Raw genomic sequence first — 27,252 nt, 5'->3', positions numbered from 1 at the left:
AAATTGTGTATTGGCAAATGTGATAATGACAAATGGGAAAAGTATTTAGGGACGGAGGGAGTATGAGATATGTGCAGTTGTCAGCAGGGGTAAACAGAGTATGGAGAGCACAGCTTGATAGTTTCACTCAAAACGACTGTATCATTTAACACCGAAGATGAAACACACTGAAGAAGCTATATAGTATTGTAGTTCAATTTGAAGCTAAGGGCATTGTAATACAACTTGAAGCTGAGTGCAAATGCTCGCCACAAAGAAGTGACCATATTCCAGCTTCTTTCTAATACTTGGCAAAATAAACGGACCTGCTTATGACCTCCTTTAAGCAAAACCTAGCGGTGTCATTGTGTAAATGAATACATTTTTCAGTTTGAGATCAGATTAGATGGCATAAGATCTGCAAATATAATTCAAGCAGAAGCATCAACACTTGAGTGTCTGAGATTCTAGATAGATTAGCATTTACTAGCCAAAAATGGAGGAGGATCATACAAAAGGCAGCAACTGAACTTGTTTCACAAATCAAGTAGCATTTCAGCAAGAAAGTTTAAATTCAACAAACTAGTACCTCTGTAACAAGAAAACAGTACATTATAGTTCTGAGAAATGTGCAGATGTTCCGAGGGTTAACAGAGATCCCAAGTACATTAATAAGTGTGTCTAAAGTATAGAGAGCACATTTAGATAGCTCCACTGAGAAAGATTGCAATATGTACATTGAAATATCAAACACAATTCCTGTCAAACGACATCTTAGAAAGGAATTTGAAACAGTAGACATTAATACGATAAATTCAATTCATGACTTATCAACCTGAGACGTGCTGTTAGGCATAAACATAGATTGTAATCTCGATGATCACGACTTCACAGGCTCATCGTCATCTTCAATATCCCATGTCAAATCTTCTTCTTCATCCGCAGCAGCAGCAACACTCAATCGTTTGCGCAAATCAGCTTTATTTGGACTCACATCCGCCGCCGCCTTACGCTCATCACCACTCCCAATATCTTCAATCTCATCCCATCCAAGATCCTCTTCCTCAGGAGACAACTGACTAGAAATAACCGATATATCACTATCTGTTTTCCCTTCTGACGTCACTTTCTCATCAATTCTCCCTGCCTGCTTATCAACACTAGATCCACTCTCCCCCGCCTGTTTATCAACACTCAATTCAGTCTCCTCCACCTTCTTATCCCCATTCAAATCCGTCTCCTCCAAACTCCCAATTCCCAACTCCTTACCACCACCTTCCTCCTCATTTTCCAACTTCCGCCCTTTCCCCTCCACTGCATCCCCCCGTTCCAACGTCCTCTCCTCACACTCCTCAAACTCCTCCTCATCCACATCCCAACTCAACTCCTCCTCATCCCCCGAAATCGCCCTCCTCACCAACCTACTCCTAGCCTCCTCCGCCTTCCTCACCTTCCACACCCTAAAAAACAACCTCTCCCAAAAAACCTCCTCACTCACTTTCCCCGGAACCACCTCCTCAAAAATCTCCCGAATCACCCCATTCCCCTCCACCGCCTCCTCAATCGCCCCCGCTCTCTCCCCCTCCCCAAACCCCTTCCTCCACTCCTCAAACTCCTCCACCTCCTCCACCTCCCTACAATACGTATTCAAATCACATTCCACTCCCCTCACCAACGCCTCCACCCGACTATACGCCCTCACATTCCCTCCCCCCTCCCCTCCCCCCCTCGGGTAATCGTACTCCTCTCCCCGATCATTAACAACCAGAATATCCCTATTCCGCACAATTATATCCGTAAAATCATCAATCACTTGCCCAACAGACTCCAATTTCTCCTGCGCCACCGCCGCGCCGGCCTCCAGCGATCCCGGCAAGTCGTGCACCGCCTTCGAAGCGGCTTGTCGGATCACCTCCGTCTCCTTCCGAATCCCGGAGCTGAATTCCTCCAGATCACGGCGATAAGTGTCGATCACTGACTCGGATTTCGAGGCCAGGTTTTTCAAGAGAGTGGTGCCGAAGGACCAGGCGGTGGTGACGGTGGAGATTTCGCGGGTCGGGTCATGGGCCGGGTCGGGGTTAGGGTTAGGGTTTGGTTCGGGATTTGGGGGAAGAGTGGGGGTAGTTTGGGGAGTAGAATCATCGGGGTCGTCGGAGAAGACGGATTTGAAGAAGTTCATTAGCGGTGGTGATTTGAATCTGAAGTGTGTTTCACTTGATTATATATATGGATATGGATGGATATAGAATATAGATACAGATCTCTGTGTATGTATACAAGGGAGTGGAGGAAGAATTTTATTTAAAGTAGACTTAATTACCAAAAAAACTATACAATTATCATGTTTTTTTCATTTTAACCATAATGGTATATTTATTGCAGTATAATGCAAATAACTTTAAAAATTTATATTCTAAAAACCCAATATCACTAATCCATAACCACGGTTAAGTTAACTTTGAGATGTATGCCACATATATTATCAAGTTATTAATTATTAAATTAATTAATATATGAATTTTATTAATTTTTTTACTATCCAATTAAAAGGTCAAAATCCTAATTCATATTTTACACAAATATAGAGCGAATCATAATTTATGTATGAAGGTAGAGGACAATGTTAGCATGATTCTTTTGAAACACAATCAGCCTACTAGATACCTGTGTATCGATAATTTTTCATGTGATATAAAAATTTATAAATTTATTCAAACTCTTGATCGCTTTATGAATCAGTGTTACTAATTTTGTCGATATTACTGCAACATAGATATGATAAATGTATTTTGTTCGGGTACAACCTACACAAGCACATATAATATATATGGTATTTTGAGATTTCTACATGATTATTAAAAAATATTATACATTTTTCGATTATGATTTTCGATTATAAATATAATTCTTCAAACAATATATATATATATATATATGTAATTTTAAAATAAGAGTAAATTCTTACTAATCAAAAAAAATATAAACTAAAATAAATTAATTATTTAGCCGACAATAATTTAAAATTATATTATTAGTAACCCTAATAATTCAAATAAAAACAGCTTGTTTGGTCCGTGTGTAATGAATTATGTAAATATTTAAACCAAAATTATAAAAAAATGATATTTTAGTAATGTTGCATAGGACATCCATTTAACCATGGTTGAAATTGGATTCTCTCAAATATGTTTTCTATTAGTTAGTTGCATTTTTCTGCAACAAAATTAGTATTATGGTTAAAATGAAAAAATCATAAAAATTTAATAGTTTTTTTAGTAATTAAGTCTTTAAAGTAAAATATGTTATAAGAGCATCTCCAACGGCGTTGGCTATAATCGTTGGCTAAATTGGACCTGTAAGACATTATGTAAAATTTGCTGAACCTGTAAGACATTTTGCTTCAATGGTACTGGCTATATTGGTTGGCTATAATTTAAAAATAGTATGTTATTAATATTTTAAATTGTTAAAATAGAATATATCAATTCAATATGGTAATAAATGATGTACAATCTTCCTACAGATTTTCTTACAGACCTGTAGAGGTTCGACAAATTTAGCCATCCATAGGAGGTTGGCTAAATTTATAGACAACAGGTGAGCATGGTTGGAGTTGAGTTTTTGGAGCTGTTGGCTAAATTTTTTTATTTTAAGTAAGCCAACTCACTTTTTAGCCAAGGGTTTTAGATGGTTGGAGATGCTCTAAAGATATGGAAATATTGAGGAAGAATCTTATTTAAGGTAAAATAGGTCGTAAACATGTGAAAATTTTGTTTTTTAATTTTTGATTGGAAATTGCTAGATTTTTAAAAAATTGCTTCGAATCTTTTCTCTAAATGTACTTGGTAATGTATGATTGGTCCGCTCCTATTATCATAATAATAAATAATAAATTTTTATATACACATGAACCGTCCAATTAAAAGTCGTCGTCCATTATATTATTTAGAAAAAAATGAACAGAATTTGTGATACGTAATTGAAAACAAATATATATGGTACGTAATATTATTTTTTAACAAAATTTGGCATCATATCACTTCATATATGGAATATTTTTTATTCGTTAAAAGAAATAGTTGTATTTTGTTTTTCTTAAATTTCAAATCCATACAAATTCATGTCTCAAAATTAGAGTTATATCGAATCCAAGTTACGTGCCTGAATTTATATTTGAATTCGGAGATATCTTCAAAAAAGATTTCGAAATCGAATATGATAAATAATATATATAATAGAGTAAAGTGCATTTTGTGTACATGTATTTTAAACGAGACATCACTTATAATATTGCATTTCTAAAAACACCACATGCAATACTGTAGGTTATAATCTGATACAGTTTGTGTGTTGAAGGTATAATTTCACCTATGTGATGGCTATTTTGTGTCCTTTTTCAACTATTTAACGAAGCTGCAATCCCCCAAATCATTCGACAACCACATACAACTTTAATTTCTGTAACAAATCATTTTCCAAAATCAAAAATGAGCCGCACTCTTGAAGAATGTGATGAAATCCTTGACTTGGGAGGGGTTGTAATTTCGTTAAATAGCTGAAAAGGACACAAAAGAGCCATTACATAGGTGGAATTATAGTTTTACTCCTATATCTGTTAACAACGACGTTAGGAATTTTAGACGGCAACACACAAACTGTATCAAGTTGCAATCTATAATATTGCATGTGGTACTTTTATAAGTACAGTGGTGTGCTGCTTAAAGTGTAAATACACAAAATGCATTATACTTTATATAATATATATATACTATTATCTAAAATTATATACCTCTATTTTCAAAGGATCACTATACATGTTTTTTTCCAAAAAAAAACATATTATTTTTAAATTATAATCAACTAATATAGATTATAGAGTTAATCAAATTTTAAATAATATTTTACAGGTGCAATTTATCCAATGATTATATCCAACTCCATATACTCTCAATTAGGCTATCAAATTTATCGCAGGATCCCATGTTTCTTTTCAGAAGGCATGTTTATAATAATAAATTAATGGATCATTCACTATTTTCACTCATGTAAGGTGTTTTAACACAAACGAAGGTGAAAGTTGTGCAACCATACAACCCTGACCCATATGTCGAACTTCTCGATTGGGAAAATCTGCTGCTATTTGCAAATACACAAGAAACTGGATTAAAGATAATCGAAGCAAACAAAACACGAGATACAAAGCAAACATATTATAAGATAATTTAACTCATCAACTCATATGTTGAAACAAGATACAAATTTCTCAACATTTAAAATCCCACAAACACTTCATTGCGTTGTTACACTTAGCATCCAACAAACCTACGCCTATAGTTTTGACACAAAAATTGGCACAGTCGGCGGAATTGCATTGTTTGTCAAATATCGCAAGACATTTGCATGTTTTGAAGTCCTTGGAGGGAGCTGCAGAACGTAAAAAAACACAAAAAATTATATTAAAATAAAATAATATATGTTTCGCAAATAATAAGCTAATTAACAAAAATTATACTTATATGGTGGAGGAGAGGTTGGACAAGTAGAAAATTCTGACATAGCAACATGCATAATCATCAAAGCGAGTGTCGTATAAACAAATAACTTGCAACTCATTGTGTTTCTTTTGAGTACGAGGTGTACTCTTCTTCAAGAAAATATTAGGAACAAGAATGGTAGATTGTGCCAAGATTAATGGTTCATTCTGATCTATTTATAGCTTTGATTTTGAGATATTTGTGGAAAGTGAATAATAAATAATTTGGTTTTTGACTAACAAATGCAATGATTTGATATATAATAGTAAACTACGAAAATATTTGTATTAGTGATATTTCTTGTGAGATTTGTAATATTACCATAAAATTATTCATTAGCGTCTTGGTATATCTATAATTATAAGATATATGTATATGGAAAGTGAAAAATAATGGTTTGATATTTGATATTTATTTAGCATAAAAAAATGGTTCGATATTTGATATTTATTTAGCATAAAAAAATGGTTTGATATTTACCTAGCAAATAAAATGATCTAATATTAAAAAAGATTTTTTGTAATTTTTCTTGAGGTGTAACTAGAAATATTATAATTGGTAACATTTCCATAGAAATTATGCATTAGTTTCTTCAATAGAATATTTGCTATTGTTAAAAATACAGAAGCTTCCTTTAATTTGTTAGGATTCTAGAATGAGGCTTGGATTTTAATAACTATGTTCCAAAGATGATATATCATATCGGATCATGTTTAAGGAGAAGAGAGAACCCATGAACCCTTGATATTAGATATTAGTTAGGGTTTCACAACCGAAGCAAAAAATATCAAATTTATATATTATATTTTAAAATTATTTTTGAACACAAAAATAAAAAAATAATTTTATTTTAAATACGGGTTCTCTTTATTATTACTAACTGTTGTCTGGTCTCTTTCTGTTTGTGTCGAGAGTCCAATCTTTTCTAATAGCATGTGAGAATTGTTTTTAAGATTCCATTTATATAAAGCTGTTCCCTGAAAAATTACTAGTGAAAATCCAAGCCAACGAAGCGTGTCATTTTCTGCAGCTTATAGCCTTACACAATGAATGTCAGCCACAGTATAGTACTACACTGAAACTCATCTTCACCAGTCAGTCATTCAGCGTACCAACTACCAAGTCTACTTGTCTTGTAATTGAGCACATTCCAATTAGAATATTGTAAATGTCAATGGCTTCTACTCGTTTGCTTCCCCTAGCTTCCTAGTACTAATATCATTTGTCAGCTTCTGTTCATCATATATGACAACAAGTCGACTCAACCATTTCACTTATGTCGTTATCACCGAGGACCAGACTGTTGAATACATATTACGTTCCGACACGCATCTCGGACCTCACATTCGGACATGATATGAGTATGAACACTTAGATTCTTGTTTTAGGCCAAAAATATGTAATTTTGTCAGAATATAATCGAGTCGGACATCGGACATGTATTCATGTTGGGACGCTTTTAATCGAGTCCGGGTATCATGACTTATTGTCCTCAAAATTTTATCTGCCCACACTAAATTTCCAGACACAGTGATTATTTTAAGGCTATGATGTTTATAGTAGCCCCTATTAAGAGTTTTTCGGAATTTTTTTATTGCAGCGTTAAGCTGTTAAATAATAAGGTGATCAGATTCTGAAGTTACAAATACTTACAATAATCCCAAATGCTCAATCAATTCACAAATTCTCTGTATAGCGCAAGGTCAAATTAAATACATTCAAATACTGCGGCATTGCATTTGGATCACTTGCTGCCATAACCAAGTCAACTTCTAGTATGTCAACTACTGGAATAAAAATATCAGTTGCCCATAAGAGAGTGTATAAAAGCCTTGTAGTTCTTAGTTCACCATTCAGTGCATCAATTTTTTACTAACTAAAAAATGCAGATATTTTTGGCCTATTGTACGGCGACTATGCTAATAGTGTTATTAATGTCGGATGTGAGAGCATCCGACATTAATAACACTTTCACCGAGGCCAGAGCCATAGCCAAACCAGGATGCCAGAGCAAGTGCGGGAACTTAACTGTTCCATATCCGTTTGGCATTGGAGTAGGCTCTGGCTGTTCCATAGACTCTTCCACATGGTTCGATGTGAACTGCAACACGTCTTTTAGTCCTCCCAAGGCCTTCATAGGTAGCGGCAATGTTCAAATCCATGAGATACTAAATTCTCAGATGCGCGTTTCTAATGTCATGGCTACTAAGTGTTACAGTTCAACTGGTGATCTGACCACTGATAAGCCCGCCTACACGAATCTCTTGGATTCTCCCTACACTTTCTCAGAGTTGAACACTTTTTCTGTGGTCGGTTGTGATGATGTGGCATTGATTATTGGATCAGATCAAAGGAATTACAGTGGTGGTTGCATTACTGTGTGCTCGAAAGCTGAGGATGTTCTTGATTATGGTTGTTCCGGGATTGGTTGCTGTCAGACAGTGATACCTAAAGGCCTAAAGTACTATTATACCAGTCTCTCTACTTTGAGAAACCATACTGAGGTTTGGTCATTTGATCCTTGTAGCTATGCTTTTCTGGGTGAAAAAGAGAGTTTTAAGTTTCGTGGTGCTTCGGATTTTTCTGATCCTACGTTTATAAATAGGACAATGGATAGTGTTCGGATAGTGCTTGACTGGGTAATTGGGAACCAGACTTGTGATGAAGCTCGAAATTCAGATGCTTATGCATGTCAATCAAATACTTTCTGCACTACCTCAGACAGTGGTTTTGGAGGGTATAGCTGTAGCTGCCTTGAGGGTTATGAGGGCAATCCATACCTAAGTCCTGGTTGCCAAGGTAAGTTTATAAAATGTTTTATTTCTTTACTCAAGACAGTACTGACATAAATATTTAACAGACCCTTAGCCAATTTTCCCTGTCTAATCTGTTCTGCTGTTTATTTGGTAGATATTGATGAATGTGCTGATCCAACCAAAAATTCGTGCGAGAAAATTTGCATCAATACTCCAGGGAGTTATAACTGTTCTTGTCCACACGGATACTATGGCAATGGTGAGGAAAATAGCCAAGGCTGCATAGCTAAGAGTTCAAGATTTCCAGTAATCAAGTTCTCATTAGGTAATATATCGCTCTGTTAAAAAAAGATTTTAAAATTTCAATTGTGTTTAAATAATACCTTTTATGAAGTTCTTGTAAGTAGTATACATGTAATTCCAAATTTTGTGTAGGTATGGGCTTTGGTTTCTTGGCCTTAATGCTGGGAGTAAGTTTTCTGTATTTTACCATCAAAAGAAGGAAACTCATAAAAGAGAGGGAGAAGTTTTTCCAACAAAACGGTGGTGTGCTCTTGAAACAACAAATAACTTCAAGTGGCGGTGGTGTAGAGTCATCCACAAAGATTTTCACAGCTGAAGAATTGGAGAAAGCTACTGATAACTACGCTGCAGACAGGATTGTCGGACGTGGTGGTTATGGCACAGTGTACAAAGGTATTTTACCAGATCATCGCGTTGTTGCAATAAAGAAGTCAAGAATAATGGATGAGAGTCAAATTGAGCAATTCATTAATGAGGTGGTCATTCTCACACAAGTTAATCACAGACATGTGGTGAAGCTATTAGGGTGTTGTTTGGAGACTGAAGTCCCATTGTTGGTCTATGAGTTTGTCGCGAATGGTACTCTATATCAACACATCCACAATAGCAGAGGAGTCGCGTGGTTATCCCTTGAAAATCGCTTGAGAATAGCCACAGAATCTGCTGGTGCACTTGCCTATCTTCATTCAGCAGCATCCATGCCTGTCATTCACAGAGACGTGAAGTCTGCAAACATATTGCTCAACGAAAGCTACACCACAAAGATTTCAGATTTCGGGGCTTCAAGACTAGTACCCCTGGACCAAACACAGGTTACTACATTAGTCCAGGGAACACTAGGCTATCTTGATCCCGAGTACTTTCATACAAGTCAGTTGACAGATAAAAGCGATGTTTATAGCTTTGGCGTAGTTCTTGCTGAGCTCTTAACCGGGAGAAAACCACTTTTACTTGACAGTCCTGCAGAGGAGAAGAATCTGGCAACCTACTTCATAATGTCAGTTAAGGAAAACCGGCTGTTTCAGATCCTCGAGCCACGAGTGGTGAGGGAAGGTAGTTTAGAGCAGTTAGAAGCCGCAGGAAAACTTGTGAAGCGATGTCTTAGCTTGAACGGTGAGGACAGACCTACAATGAAAGAAGTGGCAATGGAACTGGAAGGAATAAGAAAGTACACTAAACATCCTTGGGCTAATAACAATAATCAGCATGAACCGGAACAACAGGCTCTCATGAGTCATGATGCTGAAGAATCATCGGACTTGTACACCGTATCCATCGACGCCTACAGCAGTACTGGGAATTTTTCTGGACAGGATAGCGTCGATACTAAACATTTACTTTTCGCAGCAAATGGTCCTCGATAGAGCAACTAGTTTGAGATCCGTCAGTGGCTGCTTAAACGTATTTCAACTTTCCTCGTATGATTTCAGATTACGAAAAATGATTTTGGTGTTTTAGTTTTGGAATTGGATAGCTTATGTCAAAGTAACTTGTTCACAGTTGCTGCTTCTTGTGGTTGCTAAATTTATGAGCTACTCATAAGTTTTGGACGAATTGTTAAGTTGGTAATGTAAGAAAATCTTTTGTTTCCCATATCGACTAATTAAACAAGCTCTCTGGGGTATACACGTATAAACTCCCAAATCCAAGTGTGTGAATAAAAAATGAACTGAAACAGTAGCTCTGGATAAAATTTTGATAGCCAGTTAAGGCTTTTAAGCTAGAAATTTCTTTGTATAGATTGAACAATAACTAGAGCTCTCCTATATTGGTTTTCTGAGCACCTGTTGTAAACTTATAGTACTATCGAATTATTGACTTGTTTTTCTCCAATTTTGGTCAGAAGATCACGTTATTAAGAACTTCAATGATTTTGTGAAAACATTACAGAAACAAAGCACGGGACGAAGTTGCGTCCTTACATATACACATTGAAAAAAGTTGAAGTTATATTGTTTTTTTTATAAAAAAAATACAAAAGAAAGAAGTTGAAGTTATATTGTTTTTTATAAAAAAAATACAAAAGAAAGATGAAATTGTATTTTATTTATTTTTTTTTTTGAAAAAATATAAATGAAAAACGAAGTTGCGTTATATTTATATTTTTTTTTTGAAAAAAATATACACGCAAGACGAATTTACAGAACGTTTTGTAGTGACATTCAAAATTTTATTTCTGACAATCTATCATTTCCCTATGTGAAAGTGACGTATGATGTCAGCACCCGTGTGCTAAATCATACTCCCTCCGTTTCTTTTTTCTTTTCCTGTTTCTGATGTCGGTACTGTTCATAACATGAGACAAATTACTTATTTACATCTAATCTACAAAACTAAATATAGTCATGAGTGATCTTGTTAGATTCGTATTCACGAGTATTTTAATACGGTGAAGTTTTTATATTTAATGCTACTACGAAATGAAAGATATTAACGATCAAAAATGTGTGTTGGCAAACGTGAAAAGTACAAACAGGAAAAGTATTTAGAGACGGAGGGAGTATGTTAAATTCAAAAATAGAGAATATGGGATAAAATTGCACTCCAACACTATGCTAGTGATGTGCTAAATCACTAGCACAAGCCCCCTTCTCTATTTTTAGAATATGCTAACCACTTCTAAACTATTTTTATCATTAAAATATTCATTTCCCTCTCTCCTCCACATCATTTCCCTCCCTTTTGTTTCCACTTTTCCTAAGTCTTTAATATTATTATAATAATAGGGAATGGATATAAGGAGTACTATTGGAGCTCATGTGCTAAATCTTGTACTAAATCACTAAGACATATTATTTTATAATATTTTTAGGAAACCTCTTAGCATAGTGTTGGAATTGCTCTAACTTCTCGGTGTTCTTTTACAAAAAAAAATTTTATATTTGAAATGATTTAAAGAAAAAATCAATATATTTGTTAAATTCTAGAGAAAGAATGGTTTAATATAATAAATAGTAACTAATGACAATAATCTATATTTTGCTTTATAATCATTTATATTAAGTTAAACTTTTTATGGAATATTAGACAACTACACACTATCCTGATGTACTATGCTACTTGGTTTATAAAAATATTTTTTATTAATATATAATTAATATAATTTAAGAGACAAATGAGTCTGAAGTCATTATTTTAACATCAATAAAATTTTACATAATTAATTCCGACAGAAATCTAACACCTAATTAAAATCCGGTAATTAAAAGCAGATTTGAGTACAAAATCGGTTTTAATGAAATAATAATGAGACTCGCATAGAAGTGCAAACCATGGTGAAAACCACAAGGTAAAGCGCAACTGCGGTAAAGCAAGGGCAAAACCGTCAATAAAATACTCTGATCCTTCCTGAAGAAACATCCATCATCTTCTCCATTTCATCAACCTATACATACACACACCTGTACGTATAATTTATACACACACATGAGAGGCCGTGACTGGATCAATCTGATCTTACCAGACGAGCTAATCCTCGAGATCTTCGATCACTTGGACGACAAATCGAGCCGCGACGCGTGCTCGCTGGTGTGCAAGCGGTGGTGTTCGCTCGAGCGGTTGAGTCGCGACACGATTCGAATCGGAGCTTCTGGAAGGCCCGATGAATTGGTGAGAATCTTGTCGAGGAAGTTTGTTAATGTGAAGAATCTGTATGTTGATGAGCGCCTCTCCATTCCGCTCCCTGTTGAATCCGTAAGCTTCGTGAACCGATATCGTGTTTGTTTTGTTTGCGATGATTCGGAAGGGTTTGGTTTTTCGGTTGAGTTGTGTTTTCGATTGCGTTGTTTTCTTGTTCGCGGAGTGATTTGTGACGTGATATGTGAATTTAATTTAGTAGGAGTTGTGGTGTTATATGTAAGTGAGCTGGATTTTAATGGTGTCTCGTTCGAAATGATTGTGAATTTGATGTAAGGTTCGGAAATCTAGTTTATCTGTTTTTGATGATTTGGAAAATTTTGATTTTTAGGTCCAGTTTTGATTGTGTTGTTTTTGTGTTCATAAGGTGATTTATGATGTCTGTTGTGTTGATTTGTGTAAATAAGATGAGTAAGTAGAAGTTTGTGTTACGCAATTGAGCTGAATTTAATGATTTTTTATTCGATATGATTGTGCATTTAATGTAATGTAAACACTGTCAGGATTTTTGGGATTTTAGATTAAATTTCGGTTTGTTGTTTTAAGTGATTAATAATTTATGATGTGATATAAGTAAACGGATTTTCTAGCGCGTTCCCGTGATTTTCTAGTGCGTGGGCACACACTAACAACTACTTTTAGTTAGGTGGCGGATTTATATCGGCTCCAATCTCACTAATGATGATGGCCCCTGCATGCACAAAAATATCCACCAATAAAAATTTCCACCTAAGTAAATTACTTAGTACTAGAAATACCCTCAAGTAAAAATTTATTTTGCTGACGTGGATGTAGCGTTTAAGGGGGGCATTTGGCTTAACCAATATGTTTAAGTGATCATGTACACTATTTTGTGGTCAAATTTCAAATAAATCAATACAAGTCGGTGAAAAAGTTAGGATCCTCAACTTCTGAGACTTCAAAGGTAACAAATAGGATTCTGACTTGTAAGTTGAAAGCCGGGCTTTTAAGCCCAGTTAAACAACCACTAAATGTGTTTAAATATGGTAAATTATAATTTTAAATGTTTCGGTAACTGTTGTAGTGTCACACTTACGTAATGAGCCGAATTTTAGTGACGATTGATTTGAAGTGACTCTGAGTGTTGATTATAAAGTTATGTAGGTGAGCTGATTAATTGTGATGTTTGATTTCATCAGGATTCTGAGTGTAGTTTACGTAAGTTAGCGAGTTTTTGTCTTGTTTGTTTCAAAATAATTGTGAATATAAATTTGTGAGATGGAGTTGCGTGTGCCGTTAAAAATAATCACATCACGAGCAAAGAATCATTGATGCTGTCGGTTTATATTTGTGTTGTTTGTTGATTAAATGCACATAGGTGGTATACGTTAGGCAGCAGTTAGATATAGTGCGATTAAGGACCATGCCTAGTCACGGGTGTATTTGCTGAAATGATGTAAGTTCTATGTCACATTCCAACCTAATACTTCCATGTTTTACTGTATCTATATTTTTTATGACCCCTGGCATGATTCACCTCTTACATATTGGGTTTAACCTAACATACTTGTTCAGCTCAATTGGGCCCATTGGTGTTTGTGCCTTCATTATTGTAGTTGTCATCTTACAAGATGTAGGTGTTGATGTGGTGAAGAAGCGACTGGCACATGAATAAAGAAATGATATCTATCTTGTGATGCTTCTCCAGGATCATTAGTTGATGAATATTTGGCTTATGTATCTGAGAATACTCAAATGATAAGTTACAGGTGGCATGTATTGCTGTATTTAATATATGTTACGACTTATGAGCAATGACCAGTGGAATAATTAGAGAGGTATGCATCCTGGTTAATTTAACCCAGATTGCATCGGACTGTACTTGTGACCTTTAGCTTAGTTGAGTTAATTTGAGTCAAGTCTGAAGGAAATGTAAGGCCTACCATCCGGCGATTGTGCTAGTGCTACCTCTGCAATTTAATGACTTTTGTTTGCTTACAAAAGCAAGACATGGTGTAGTTTTTACTTGGTTTACTTGCTCAAAACGGAAGAATATTATATGGGAAGTAAATGTATCTGCTATTAAATAAAGTTTTCGATTAACTTTTTTCCATACATCATTTGGCAGTTTGTATGTTTTATAAACATCATTTTGTTAGTTGAAATTACCAGTCATGTGAACGTTTGAATGATATGAATTCTAAAGTACCTGATTGGTGAAATATGCAGGGAAGAAGGCGTCCTAGTGTTCTATCAGTCAGGCTTCACTTGTTATCTGAGACGAGTGGATCTCAAGACAATGAAACAGAAGCATACTGTTTATCAGATGCTGGTTTGGCTGCTATAGGTGATGGCTTTGCCAAAATTGAAAAGTTAAGCTTAATATGGTGCTCTAATGCGACCAGTGCGGGGTTAAAATCTATGGCTGAGAAGTGTAAATTTCTCAAATCTTTAGATTTACAGGTAGAATTTATATTTCAGTATTGTCTAAATGAACTTGCAATATGTATTTAACATTAGTATGATGTGTGTAAACTAACATGTTATAATTTTCACTTATTTTTGAAGGGCTGCTATGTTGGTGATCAAGGTTTAGGTGCTGTTGGGGAGTGTTGTAAGAAACTTGAAGATCTTAATTTGCGATTTTGTGAAGGTTTAACTGATGCGGGCTTGGTTGAGTTAGCTATTGGATGTGGAAGCACTTTGAAATCAATTGGTGTTGCTGCCTGTGCAAAAATAACTGATATCTCATTGGAGGCTGTTGGATCCAATTGCAAATGTCTCGAAAGTATGGCATTAGACTCAGAGTTCATCAACAATAGAGGGGTACTAGCTGTGGCTAAAGGATGCCTTAAATTAAAAGAACTTAAACTGCAATGCATTAATGTCACGGACGAGGCTTTGCAAGCTGTTGGCCTGTTTTGTTTGTGTCTAGAACTATTATCTCTATACAGTTTCCAGAGATTTACTGACAAGTAAGTTAGTTTCCTCTCCTCATTCCCTATCAATATGTAATTAATCTCTTCTAAATTGTCTATTGCACATGCCTGCTTACTTCATCAACTAGACGTCTTCTGTTTTCAATCTATCCTCGGCAATCTTACTTATATGTTGTCAGGATTTGATAAGTCCTAAGTGTGTTGTTGCTATTTTTGTACTTTCCCGTTCAATTGACATAAATCTAAGATAGAACAGCAGATAAATAGAGAGATATAGCAGATAAAGAGGTAGAAATAGAGAAATAAGAACAGAAATGTAGATAGAAGACAGAGTTCAGAAAGAAACTTGCATGAGAAGATAGATTGTAGAGAGAAAAAGGTAGCTAGAGAACTAGAGAGAGAGGTGGAAATGTATGCCATTTTCATATTTCAAATCATAATCCTCAAATGTAACAAATACAAGTCTATTTGTACTGCATAGGACTCTAATAATAAAAAAAGACTAAATACCCCATACTTATATTACACTACTGAATACTGATACTGATAATAACACTCAGACTCTGTTCCTGACATCCCCCTTCTCTTGATATTATCCATGTCCTCAGGGATTTTTCCTGTCAGAACTGGCTAGTGCCTAACTGGACTTTCATCATGCATCCTACTTAGAGCATCAGCCAACTGGTTGTCAGCTCCGTTCCTGTAGACTGTAGAGCATCAGCCACCTTGTTGTCAGCTCCTTTCCTTTAGACTGTAGTGTAGTTGTAGCCTAGTAATTTGCTGATCCACTTCTACTGTAACAAGTTACGGACCTTCTGTTCAGTCAAGAACATAAGAGCCTGATGATCAGTTTTTATAAATAAGTGTTTGTCCATGAGGTGGAAGCCCATCTCTTGACAGTCGTAACCACAGCCATCAATTCCTTTTCATAGGTGTCCTTTAGGTCCTAAAGCCTTGTTAAAATAAGACAATGGATGTTCCTCTTGAGTTAAGATAGCACCTATACCAGTGTTTGAAGCATCAGTCTCTACTGTAAACTCCTGAGTATAATCTGGCAGATTGAGGACAGGGGTGTTTGTCATAGCTTGCTTGAGACTGTTGAAAGCCTCCATTGCTGCTTTTGTTCAGTGGAACTTATCCTTCTGCAGCAGATTGGTCAAAGGTTTGGCAATGGTGCCATAATCTTTTACAAATTTCCTATAATATCTGCTTAACCCCAAGAATCCTCTCAAAGATTTAATACTTTGTGGCACTAGCCAGGCCAACATATCTGCCATCTTGCTGTTGTCCACAGCTACTGCAGCCTTAGTGATTAGATGGCCCAAGTAATCCACCTGACTCTTCATAAACTCACATTTGGACATTTTTGCATACAACTGATGTTCCCTCGTGATACGAAACACCTTCTCTAAGTGCTTCAAGTGTTCATCTGCACTCTTAGAATATATAAGGATATCATTAAAGAATACTAAAGTAAACTTCCTCAAATAAGGCTTAAACACCTGGTTCATTTGGAACGTTGCAGGAGCCCAATGGGCATCACTGTGAATTCATAGTGTCTAAGTGAGTCCTGAATGCTGTTTTCTCTGTGTCTGTACTCATTCTCACCTGGTGGTACCTGCCTTCTCCAAATTTGTAAAGAATTTTGTTACATATAGTTCATCTAAGAGTTCATTTATAAGAGGTTTAGGGAAATTTTTATTGATAGTTAAGAAATTCAGCTTCCTATAATCAATACAAAACCTCCAGGAGCCCTCCTTTTTCTTGATTAATAAAATTGGAGAAGCAAAGGGTGAAATACGGGGCCTTGTAATCACTGCTTCTAAAATTTCAGAAACCAATTTTTCTACTTTATTCTTCATATCAATGGATTCCCTATAAGGCCTGATGGAAAATGGTTGAGCTCCTTTGAGCTGTATGTTGTGTTCTATAGGTCTACTGGGTGGCAGACCTGTAGGAGTGAAGAGAGCTTCTGGAGTGGGGAATACATCTTCATATTCTTGCAGCAGTTGCTGCAGATTTCTCTCGGCTGGATGATCAGCAGCTTGCTCTGCTTCTATGGAATGTACTGCTTCGGTTGCTCCGATGCATTAACCAAGTTGATGAAACCATGTCCTTGTCTTTGACAACTCCTAACAAATGCCTTAGCACTCATTTGTTGAATCCTGGATTTGAATGGTTGTTCATTACCTGAAGAGTTATCTCTTTGCCTTTGTACTGAAGCTGCAGAGTCAATTTTTTATAATCAAAGGTCACCACTCCTAGTACAAGATCATACCCTCCCATGAGTAAGGTTCTTACGGCAGTGCTAAACTCGAAACCCCCTATATTCCAAGTGAAATTGTCACATTTAAACTTGCTTACCAGATTGTTTCAGTTTGGTACTTGCAACTCCATGGGAGGTTTTTGAACTAACACACATTTTAGCTTACTGGCTGTCTGGTCATCCAGGAAGCTATGAGTGATTCCCTTTCTATCAAGATAGAGAACTTATGATTCCCTTTTTTTCCAGTGAGAGTGATAGTCTTGATATGGGAGAATCCTTCAATGGCATGCACAGATACTTCTATCTGATCTGATTCAAATACTGTAGGACTAGTTATCATTGCAGGAGTAACTTCAGATTTAACAGCCTTGCCCCATTCTCCCTGTGAATTTCCAGTAGCATCATCTGGATTCTGGTGTCATGATGAATTGACAGCGTCTATTACACTCATGTGAGTCTCCTGTTCTGCCCTCACAATAGGGACGATAACTATCCCTTGTTCTCTCCTTCAATTGCTTAGGAGTAAGCTTGATGACTGGTGCTACCCTCTGTTTAACCTTAGTTTGTGAAGGTTGGCATTCCTCTCCTCCTCAGGGTTTAATACAGTTGTATCACTACCTTCTTTATGCTTATGATTCATCCTCTTAACCACTATGGTTAATTGTGGTAATCTCGCCTTAATCTGTTCCATAAACTTCTCAAATTTGTCAAAGTACTGCTCCACTGTCCCAGTTTGTTGCAGCTGTATGAAGTTGTCTTATAGAAGCTCCAGCATCCAAACCTGGCAATCGAGACCACTTTTACCCACTGTATATCTCTTAAATAAGTTCCTAGCTATCCCTCCAGATGCAACCCTGCAATTGCTGCTTTGTTACCATCATTAAACACAGAGAAAGGTGAGCTTCCGGTGTTGTAAAGTCCCCTCAGGTTTCCTTGGACTAGATGTAGGCTTGGCAAAAGGAAATGGTTCTTTTCTTTCTTTCCTTCAGTTTCTTTAGATCCTCTATTCTCTGGGCACTAGTTCCAGCAATTCTTCTAGTTCCTGAAACCGTCTACTAGATTTCTCTTTGAAACAAAGGAATTGTTGTTGAAACTATTGCATGAGTCCGTTGAATGCTGTGTCATCACTTATTTCCATCCTAATAATGTCTTTAAGGGATATAATCCACAAGCCAACACAATTGCCCCACCCAACTACTCCCGACAAATGCGCACACACTTTGACTGCAGAAACAATACCACACCTCCAGTACTTCAACACACGAACTCAACCTCCAAAAATGTAGATCAACAGCCTTAGAACTACTATTTTTGTGATTTTCTGATATTCTGAAATCTAAAACAACAGTAACAACTAAAAACGAAAGAGAAGCTCCTAATCCTCAACAGCAGTTATCAGATCTGCAAGCTGCGTTCGCAGATCCATAGAGAACAAGTACAGAACAGAGCACCTGGACTGTAGTAGATATAACTGACAGAATACGTCTCCTCTTACCAATGCCATGTGATCCTAGCAGTGATGACACATACATTTTCTCAAGTTCTAGCATGACAGTGATAGTAGGGTCACAAGTGTTTGTCATAACTCATAAGTGTGTGCATAAGATGCAAAACTGCGTTTTTAAAGGATAGTACTTATTTCAATACTAAGAAGGTTAAGAATATGATATATCATATATGTATACCCACCTTAAGACCAATTTCTTGCTGTCCATCTTTAAACATGTTTTCCCATTTCCACAGGAGTCTATATGCTATTGGAAAAGGGTGCAAGAAGCTAAAAAATCTTACATTAAGCGACTGCTATTTTTTGAGTGACAAGGGTTTGGAAGCAGTTGCAACTGGTTGTACAGAACTTAGTCATCTTGAAGTTAACGGCTGTCACAATATTGGAACATTTGGACTAGAAACTATTGGCAGATCTTGCAGGTAACTTTCTTTTGTGTTATCAGTCACTATTACGATGATATTGTATTAGAATTTTTAGGGACATTAGTTGTGGCATATTATCAGCTTACCACATATTCTAACCTTAATTTGAGATACATTGTTTACATGTGTGTGTGTGTGTGTGTGTGTATATATATATATATATATATATATTTGTTCATATATATGCTTCTGGTGGTTTTGTGTCTATATATAAAAAGGTTCAGTTACGCATATAAGTTGCATTTTAGCCAATAAGCAATCCTATTTCTGAGTGAGTACTAGCTTGCCTAAAGCTGGCAAATAAAAAACAAGGAATTAGTGCATGATTAAATCTGTAGGAAAATAAAATGTAAATAGGTGGATAAAGATATGAAGAATGTACCCTTTTCCTGCAGAATTCCTGTAAATTGCATGCTCCTACTCCGCATACCCTACCCTAGTCGAAGAACTGTTCTCTATGTTGATCACTTTTAGGGGATATTATGCATATCTTTCAAACTACAGATGTCTTTGTTTATGTTTGTTATCAATTTGATTTTGAACATAATTGTTTATTGACTTTCAAGAGGTGTCATTTCTTGTTTTTAGACTTACAAGTGGCACCTTTAAAGTATATAATTACAGTAATCCTACTATTCCGTTAAGCAAAACATTTATAAACGTTAAAGCACAAGAAAAATCATATGTAGAATCAAAATGTACTTAAAATTTCACAAACATAACAGTCTGATACACTTGATATCAGAATAATTTACAAAAGATAGTCTAAACTAGCAAAAGACAGTCTAAAACATCATCATAATGTTTCGAAAGAGCAGACTGTTAAACAACCAAGATCAAATTTATTGCTGGGATTGAGATGGAGTCCCCTGTGAGATGCTGATTGATTGATGATTGAGAGGTTCCTGCTTATGTTGATTCTGCTTTGGCCGCCTTGGATGCATATGATTGATCCCTTATCCTAGTATTTTTTTATTACAACCTCCTTAACTCTCTAAATAAATTTCAAACTATTGTCATAACACATTTTGCAATCTGAAAACCCTAAAGAACATCACGTGAACACATAAATATGCCGTGCATATCATATATACGAATTTATATACACAACACACAATTGTATACAGACTGATGAAAAAATGAAGTACTCGATGATATGAATGAATCAAATACATACCTGTGAAAACAATCAGTTGATATGATGCTAATGATAGTGAGAATGAGGTGATGGTAGTGAGAACGATCACGCTTCCTTCTTTCCCCCTTTACTCTCGAACCCTCACCTGCCATCAACTGAACCTGATTAATGCTATTACCTGATGTAAAGACGTGTCTATTTATATTTTTTATTTTATTTTATTACAACAACGATTATTTTCTTATTTTAAAATAAATAAATAAATGTTAATTTATAAAAAAGGATAAGATTAACGGAATGTTAGGATTAGTGTAATTAAATTTTAAGGGCGCCACTCGCAAGTCCAAATCAAGATATGGCACCACTTGGAAAAGTCAAACCAAAAGGGTACTATTGAGAATTTCCCTTGTTTATTTATTATCTAGTTAAAGCCTTTGGAATTTTTAGTTACAACAACCACATCTAAGGCCATCTACTGTATTTCCTTTCTAGAAAGAATTTTGTTACTGACATGATAGGTGACTGTTGGATATCTGCTAGAATGAATTTGCCATTGTCATCATACTTAGCTTCTGGGTATCTATGCCCCTCTGCCATATACTCTCTCTTTGAGCTTTGTTGTGATGATTTCATATGTTGGAATTCTATCACAATTCTAATATATAGGTCTTATATCTTGCAGGCAGCTTTCTGAGTTGGCTCTATTGTACTGTCAAAAGATAGGTAACTTTGCCCTTTCTGAGGTAGGCAGAGGCTGCAAGTATTTGCAAGCGCTACATTTGGTAGACTGTTCAAGTATCGGGGATGATGCCATATGCAGTATAGCAAGAGGTTGCAAACTTCTCAAAAAGCTCCACATCCGAAGATGTTACCTGGTATTACATTTTATTTACATCTTAAGATGTTTGCTTTACTACACTAACTGTACACACCCCTATAATATTGCATCATATCTGACATAAAAACTTCACTTGTCATCGAACTTGATTCTTAACAGATTCTTAACAGAATAACAAAAGTATACTTCATGCAAGTGAAAAATTGTTGCTTTTATTTCACTCCATGCATCTTGCGAATTGCTTTAGTTAAGATTTCTAGTGACTTTAATTAAAGTACACAACAGTGCCTCACATAATTCCGGACTTCTTTGGCATTTTCATTCTCTCTGGTGGAACTAAAGTCTAAGGCTATGTCAAGAATTCTCCTACTCTTTGCTATATCAACACCATTTTTTTAGGCTGGACTGTAACTACCATGGAGCCAAAGCCCGGGTCAAAGCTATCATCAAACAATTTACATTAGAGTGTTTTCTATATGTCATGTATTCTCTGTGATCGGCAACAAACAAGTATCGTTAATACTTGAAATCGGTCTCTTGTGTGATTAAGAGGAAAAGAAACATGGCTAGTTTACAAATTTCAGTAGAAAATTGAAATGTCTAAAACCTCTGAGCAAATGAGTAAATTAAGGAATATTATTTTTAGGTTTCCAAGGTGAGGAAAAATTTGTAAAGCAAAAGGCATTCTTTATTCAAAGAATTAAATATGAAAGAAACTAATTATTCTAAAACTCGACTAAGTCTGAAGTCATTCTTTTGGTTAGCAAGTCCGTTTTCCTCTTCGATCCTTTTCTTCCAAAACAAAACATGGTAGAAATAGTTATATTAGACCGAAGATCTTGGTCTAGTTTTTTAGTGACACAAGATTGGTGCCCTGGCGGGGGTTCATTATTTAGAAAACCTTTTCAAGAGTTAAAAGAGAATGAAACAAAATTTCAGGACATTGGAAATGGTTGCTAGGGGGCTATATGCAATTTAAAGATATTCCGCGGAGGCTTCAGATTTCTCAAGGTTTTTTCATAGAAGCCTTCTTTGCTGCACACTATTAAATTTTGGGATCTACTTAGCTGTGTCTTCCTAAATTCTAGATCGACCTCTCCCTTTTCTGCATCTATCTTCCTCTATATACATAACAGCGTATGCCTTATTCACTCCCAGTGGAGAGCCTCAATTTTCTGGAAGAATGTAAATTTGAAATGAAGAAGTCCATGAGTCCTGAATACCATCAAGCTTCGAAGGAAAGTGTTGCAATATACATTTTTGATCCAGGAGGAGATTTAAATAGTCTCCAAGATGTTCTTCTTGGTGTTTCTACTAGTATTCTAGGACTTCAACACCTGTTACATGAATCTTCTCAGAGGAAAAAGAGTTCTACTTGAAAGGAAAAGTAGATTGAGCAGAGACTACTTGGTTTAGGTGGAAAGAAGTTGAAAAATGCAAGATCAACCATGAGGACATGGTTAATTTTCAAGGGGGGAGAAATGTTAGGAATCAGTTTAGTAGTAGTCTATAGTAGTATGGGGTAACAATAATAGTAAGGGCAATAGAGTCATTTACTATTCTAGAGTTACTTAGAGTTCATGGTCTATAAATAGTTGTTAAGTCATGTACTTTGAGATTATGCATGATGAATATATGAAAATGGAACTTGTTCCACAATTCTCTCCCTCTTCTCTCTAGGGTTTCTCTCTCTGGAAATCCATCTTGTTCTTCAAGTTTCTCTTCTCATCTAACTCTGATCTATGTGAACTCTGTTTCTCATCTTCATTGTCGCCTATTTCTTCTCTAATTCTCTATTATTAAGCTATTATCTTACTTATAAACTCATAAAACACCAAATATAGTAACAAAACTAGGTCAGATGAGACAATGACCTTTTATCCCTTAAAGTTGTGGTGTATGTACCGATCAACGTACATTTCAACCCTTCAACTATTGGTATTAATATTTTGCAGAATCCATGCTCTTTTGAAACAACCGACAATTCCATGCTCTTTTTTTTTTCCTTTCATATTAAGCCCGTATATATTAACATTTAATCTCAAATGAAATTTATCACACCAAATAAAATAATAAATAGTCCACATTAAATTCATATTATTATGACATTGTCGTTATCAATCGTAACCAAGCATACGTAAATTTATTTTTAACCAAGCCTACATGTATTTATTCTGAAATTCTCGGATAGTCTCATATATTAATATAGCTATCTATTTGTTCATATTGAAGATAATTTTTCTTTACTCTCATGACACACTTGACAACATATAAATGGTGCTACTTCAAATTTGAAGGTACTCTGCAACATATAAATAGTGCTCCCTCAAATTTGAAGATGAATAATTATTTACTTTAGAAACAAAGATATAAATGAGTACAATGGAAGGGGGATTTCAGAATTTCAACTTTAAACAGTGTAGCATTATTTTCCCCGAAACGAAGATAGAAATTATTGAATTTAGGATGCTAAGTACTATAGAAAAATATACGTGCGGTTACTATTTTTGAGTAATGCTAGGGGTATCAAAATAACTCTCAAAGAAACTCCCAAAAAACACATGGCATGTTTTAATGAGTAAAATTGATGTGTAAACAAGGGGACTCATTATATTTGTAAGGAAGTAACCAATGACAACTTGACACATTATTTTTTGGAATATATTTGGGACACTTTCTAGGACCTCTAGCATTATTTGTCATTTTAAAAGAAGAAATAAGGACTTATATCTGGAAAGTATTAGTGAAATTGATGTGCATACAGGGGGACCCATTATATTTATAACATTTCTACTACAAACACAAAAAAGGGACATAAAAAAGTTTCGTTCTTTTAATGACCTCCCAAAGTTTGGGGGTATGTACCGATCATCCCTCAACGTTTTAACTCGACCGATTCAATCCTCGAACTGTGCGTTATGTACCAATACCCTCGTATTGGAAAAATGGTGTGAATTGTCAAGCTTGTCCCTTCGTTATGTACTGTTTTATCACTTTGTCCTGGTATGAGGATTATTCGGTACAATAACGAATAGTTGGAGGGTTGAATCGGCCGAGTTAAAACGTTGAGGCTAATCAGTACATACCCCCAAACTTTAAGGATTAAAAGATTATTAAGCCTTCTATATATGTTTGCAAAATAGAACAATGTTATAGTTTGTGCTATATTTAGAATAAAAGATAAATGGATCTATAACTGCTAAAGTAGAAAGCTAGAGATAAATGGATAAAAAGGTACTTGAAAGTGTGGGGTTTTTGAATGTTGGTTAAATTTATGTTCGTATGGGATCTATTTAGAAGTTGGTTAAATTTGAAACAAGATTGAAACCAACCATTGGAAAGATGGTGTTATTTTGGAACCAAAATATACGTTTTGATGTTAAATTATAGGAATAGCTCCATTAATTATAGCGCAACCATTATACTTGCTCCAATGCATAATATCTATAGCTAATTCTAACTTGTCTCAGCAGCTATCACTAGATTTTAACGTGCAGAAAATTTATGGTTTTTTTTTGTCCCCTTAAATTCAGGAATGTTATATATTTATTTATTTTAAGTTCATGTATCATTGTCTTTTAGCAATACTTTATGTTATGCTCTATCTTTTTAAAGGTTGGGAACCGGGGTATCATAGCTGTTGGCGAGAACTGTAAATTCCTCACAGATCTTAGCCTGCGGTTTTGCGATAGGTAAGAACGTTTTGATTTCTCAAATGAGGTGATTGGTATTGCTTACAACTATGTACATGTGATCTGTGATGCAATTGCTGATGTAGTGCAAGTTTGTAAATAATAAACAATTGTGATTCGTATTTAGTGTTTATTGTTCTTGTTGCTGAGGGTTGATTATCAAGTAAAAGTTTGTTATCTATATATGTTGAGGTTGCACTATGGCACTCTTTTGGGACCTAATGGCCATTGGAGATAGTGGGTTCAACCTGTTGCCATTATACCTTTATAGAATAACATAAATTAGCAGCTCCTGCAAAGTGCTTATACCTTAGCCTTTTAAAGAACATACAATTTGTATTCGATACAGGAGATTGAAGCAATATTTTTAGACAAAAACAACTTTGAGTGTTTTGCTAAGCCCGTTCTCGGAAAATTGCTGAAGCACAATCTGTATGAAGATTAAAAAATTGTCAAGATAAAAAAACGAGAATGTAATTTTAGTTTGTAGATATCTACCTTTTTCTGAGAATAAGTACTTATTTTTGCTAAATTAGGAATATTAAACACATGCTTAATATGTATTTCCAAAAAAGTACTTAAATGTGTATATTTTTTCCAAAAATAAGCCCTTATATTGAGAACATATTCGACAAAATAAGTTTGGCCAGATGGTGCCTTAGTTATTTGACATTAATACTATAGGGCCTAATTATATATACAGTACTGTGTATTTTTTTTCACACTGTATATGTGTGGTTCTGTGGTTGGGATATTACCCAGTAATTGCAATTTGTTGCCTAGGTGTCCAGCAGTAAGCTATTAAGATGCTGGTTTTTGTCTTGTGAGCTCCTAGGCAAATGCCATTTCATCTCGGTGAATTTTGTACTACACAACTATTCTTTTTGAGAAAATGTATTTATATGTGTATATACTAGTAGTAGATCAATACATATTTAAATGTATATATTACATTACTGTTTCCGTCTGACCTGCTACCTGTATGATTGCCAGGGTAGGAGACAGCGCCCTAATTGCAATTGGTCGAGGTTGCTCCTTGCATCATCTAAATGTTAGTGGCTGCCACCAAATCGGGGATGCAGGAATAATAGCCATTGCAAGAGGGTGCCCCAAAGTCAGTTACCTTGATATAAGTGTTCTTCAGGTTTGGTTTCTGTATATACTCACAAGTCATATTCTACATTTGATTTTCTTCTTCTAATATGCATGCTTTATTGAGCTAGAATGATGGGATTTTAGTCCTGCATCAGTAAAAATCTGTAGATGGCTTTCAACAGCCCCTGCTATGAGCCTATGACACATGGGACACTAGTGTTCATATAGTGCAGTATTCGTGTAGGCCAGATGCAGTAAAATCAATGTCTTATGACTTTTTAAAATTTTTGCTTCTCCCACTGATCTATGCAGAATTTAGGAAACATGGCAATGGCTGAACTGGGTGAAGGTTGCCCTTTACTAAAGGACATAGTGCTATCACACTGCCGTCAAATAACAGATGTTGGTCTAGAGCATCTTGTTAAAAGGTGTCCTCTGCTCGAAACTTGCCACATGGTCTATTGCCCGGGTATTACTGCAGCCGGGGTGGCCACTGTGGTTTCGAGCTGTGACAAAATGAAGAAAATCTTGGTTGAAAAATGGAAGGTTAGTCAAAGGACTAGACGCAGAGCCGGATCCATCATCTCATACCTATGTGTTGACCTCTGAATTTCGCTTGCAGCATGCTGAAACAATCTCAGGATACTTGACGCTTCCAGCTCTAACATTGTCCGTGTTATTTGTTGTTAAGAGTATACCTTTTTTCTGCCTTTCAACAAGTTTTTTGCTCAGGTTCCAACACAAAATTTTATCGTTATTCCGCCAAGTGCATTTCACCTATGTTAGCATGTATAGATAGAGTATCAGCACACTTGGGGGAAATTAGGTGTCTATGGATCTCCATTCTGCGATATTTTTCCCGTTGTGTTATTTATTATAGATTTAATAAAGCAGGGCGATTTTAGGTTTATTATTGTTGTTGTGCCATTCATTTTGAATTTGGTAAATTTAGACAATTACAGGATAGTTCAACCAATGTAATGTATAACGTCGTACTAGTCAAAAATACCAGAACTGTTTCAAACAACACAACTCAAAATCTCAACCCAAAATACAACGTGGATGTTGAACTTGTATAATCTGTTCACCCCCCCCCCCCCCCCCCCCCCCCCCCCCCCCCCCAAAACACGTAATTAGAGCTGCAGACTAGGAATGAATTTTGTTTTTGTGGTTAGTAGTAATA

At 35.6% G+C, this 27,252-nt stretch overlaps 3 protein-coding genes across 3 annotated transcripts; 2 read left to right on the top strand and 1 right to left on the bottom strand.

Annotated features, from left to right (window-relative positions):
* Positions 1–573: 573 nt before the first annotated feature.
* Positions 574–2,265, bottom strand: LOC108200265 (uncharacterized). Its single transcript, XM_017368363.2, has one exon. It carries the CDS (start codon positions 2,156–2,158, stop codon positions 860–862), a length of 1,299 nt encoding a protein of 432 aa, XP_017223852.1. The 5' UTR covers positions 2,159–2,265; the 3' UTR covers positions 574–859.
* Positions 2,266–7,370: 5,105 nt separating this feature from the next.
* Positions 7,371–10,163, top strand: LOC108200977 (wall-associated receptor kinase 2). Its single transcript, XM_017369263.2, has 3 exons — positions 7,371–8,312; positions 8,424–8,594; positions 8,705–10,163. Exons 1-3 carry the CDS (start codon positions 7,397–7,399, stop codon positions 9,934–9,936), a joined length of 2,319 nt encoding a protein of 772 aa, XP_017224752.2. The 5' UTR covers positions 7,371–7,396; the 3' UTR covers positions 9,937–10,163.
* Positions 10,164–11,863: 1,700 nt separating this feature from the next.
* Positions 11,864–26,979, top strand: LOC108202772 (F-box/LRR-repeat protein 4). Its single transcript, XM_017371306.2, has 8 exons — positions 11,864–12,265; positions 14,399–14,632; positions 14,738–15,144; positions 19,118–19,303; positions 21,127–21,319; positions 24,898–24,974; positions 25,968–26,118; positions 26,382–26,979. Exons 1-8 carry the CDS (start codon positions 11,999–12,001, stop codon positions 26,676–26,678), a joined length of 1,812 nt encoding a protein of 603 aa, XP_017226795.1. The 5' UTR covers positions 11,864–11,998; the 3' UTR covers positions 26,679–26,979.
* The last annotated feature ends 273 nt before the right edge of the window (positions 26,980–27,252 follow it).

Source organism: Daucus carota, chromosome 9 (genome assembly GCF_001625215.2).
Source record: "Daucus carota subsp. sativus chromosome 9, DH1 v3.0, whole genome shotgun sequence".
In the NCBI taxonomy this organism is placed as follows: domain Eukaryota; kingdom Viridiplantae; phylum Streptophyta; class Magnoliopsida; order Apiales; family Apiaceae; genus Daucus; species Daucus carota.
This window is presented reverse-complemented; position numbering and strand designations above follow the sequence as displayed.

Excerpts from the sequence above, each read along its gene's own strand:
- LOC108200265 (XM_017368363.2), bottom strand. The coding sequence starts at position 2,158 with ATGAACTTCTTCAAATCCGTCTTCTCCGACGACCCCGATGATTCTACT.
- LOC108200977 (XM_017369263.2), top strand. The coding sequence starts at position 7,397 with ATGCAGATATTTTTGGCCTATTGTACGGCGACTATGCTAATAGTGTTA. Across the intron at positions 8,313-8,423 it reads CCTAAGTCCTGGTTGCCAAG|ATATTGATGAATGTGCTGAT; the intron begins GTAAGTTTATAA and ends TTTATTTGGTAG. Across the intron at positions 8,595-8,704 it reads AGTAATCAAGTTCTCATTAG|GTATGGGCTTTGGTTTCTTG; the intron begins GTAATATATCGC and ends AATTTTGTGTAG.
- LOC108202772 (XM_017371306.2), top strand. The coding sequence starts at position 11,999 with ATGAGAGGCCGTGACTGGATCAATCTGATCTTACCAGACGAGCTAATC. Across the intron at positions 12,266-14,398 it reads TTCCGCTCCCTGTTGAATCC|GGAAGAAGGCGTCCTAGTGT; the intron begins GTAAGCTTCGTG and ends TGAAATATGCAG. Across the intron at positions 24,975-25,967 it reads AGCCTGCGGTTTTGCGATAG|GGTAGGAGACAGCGCCCTAA; the intron begins GTAAGAACGTTT and ends TATGATTGCCAG.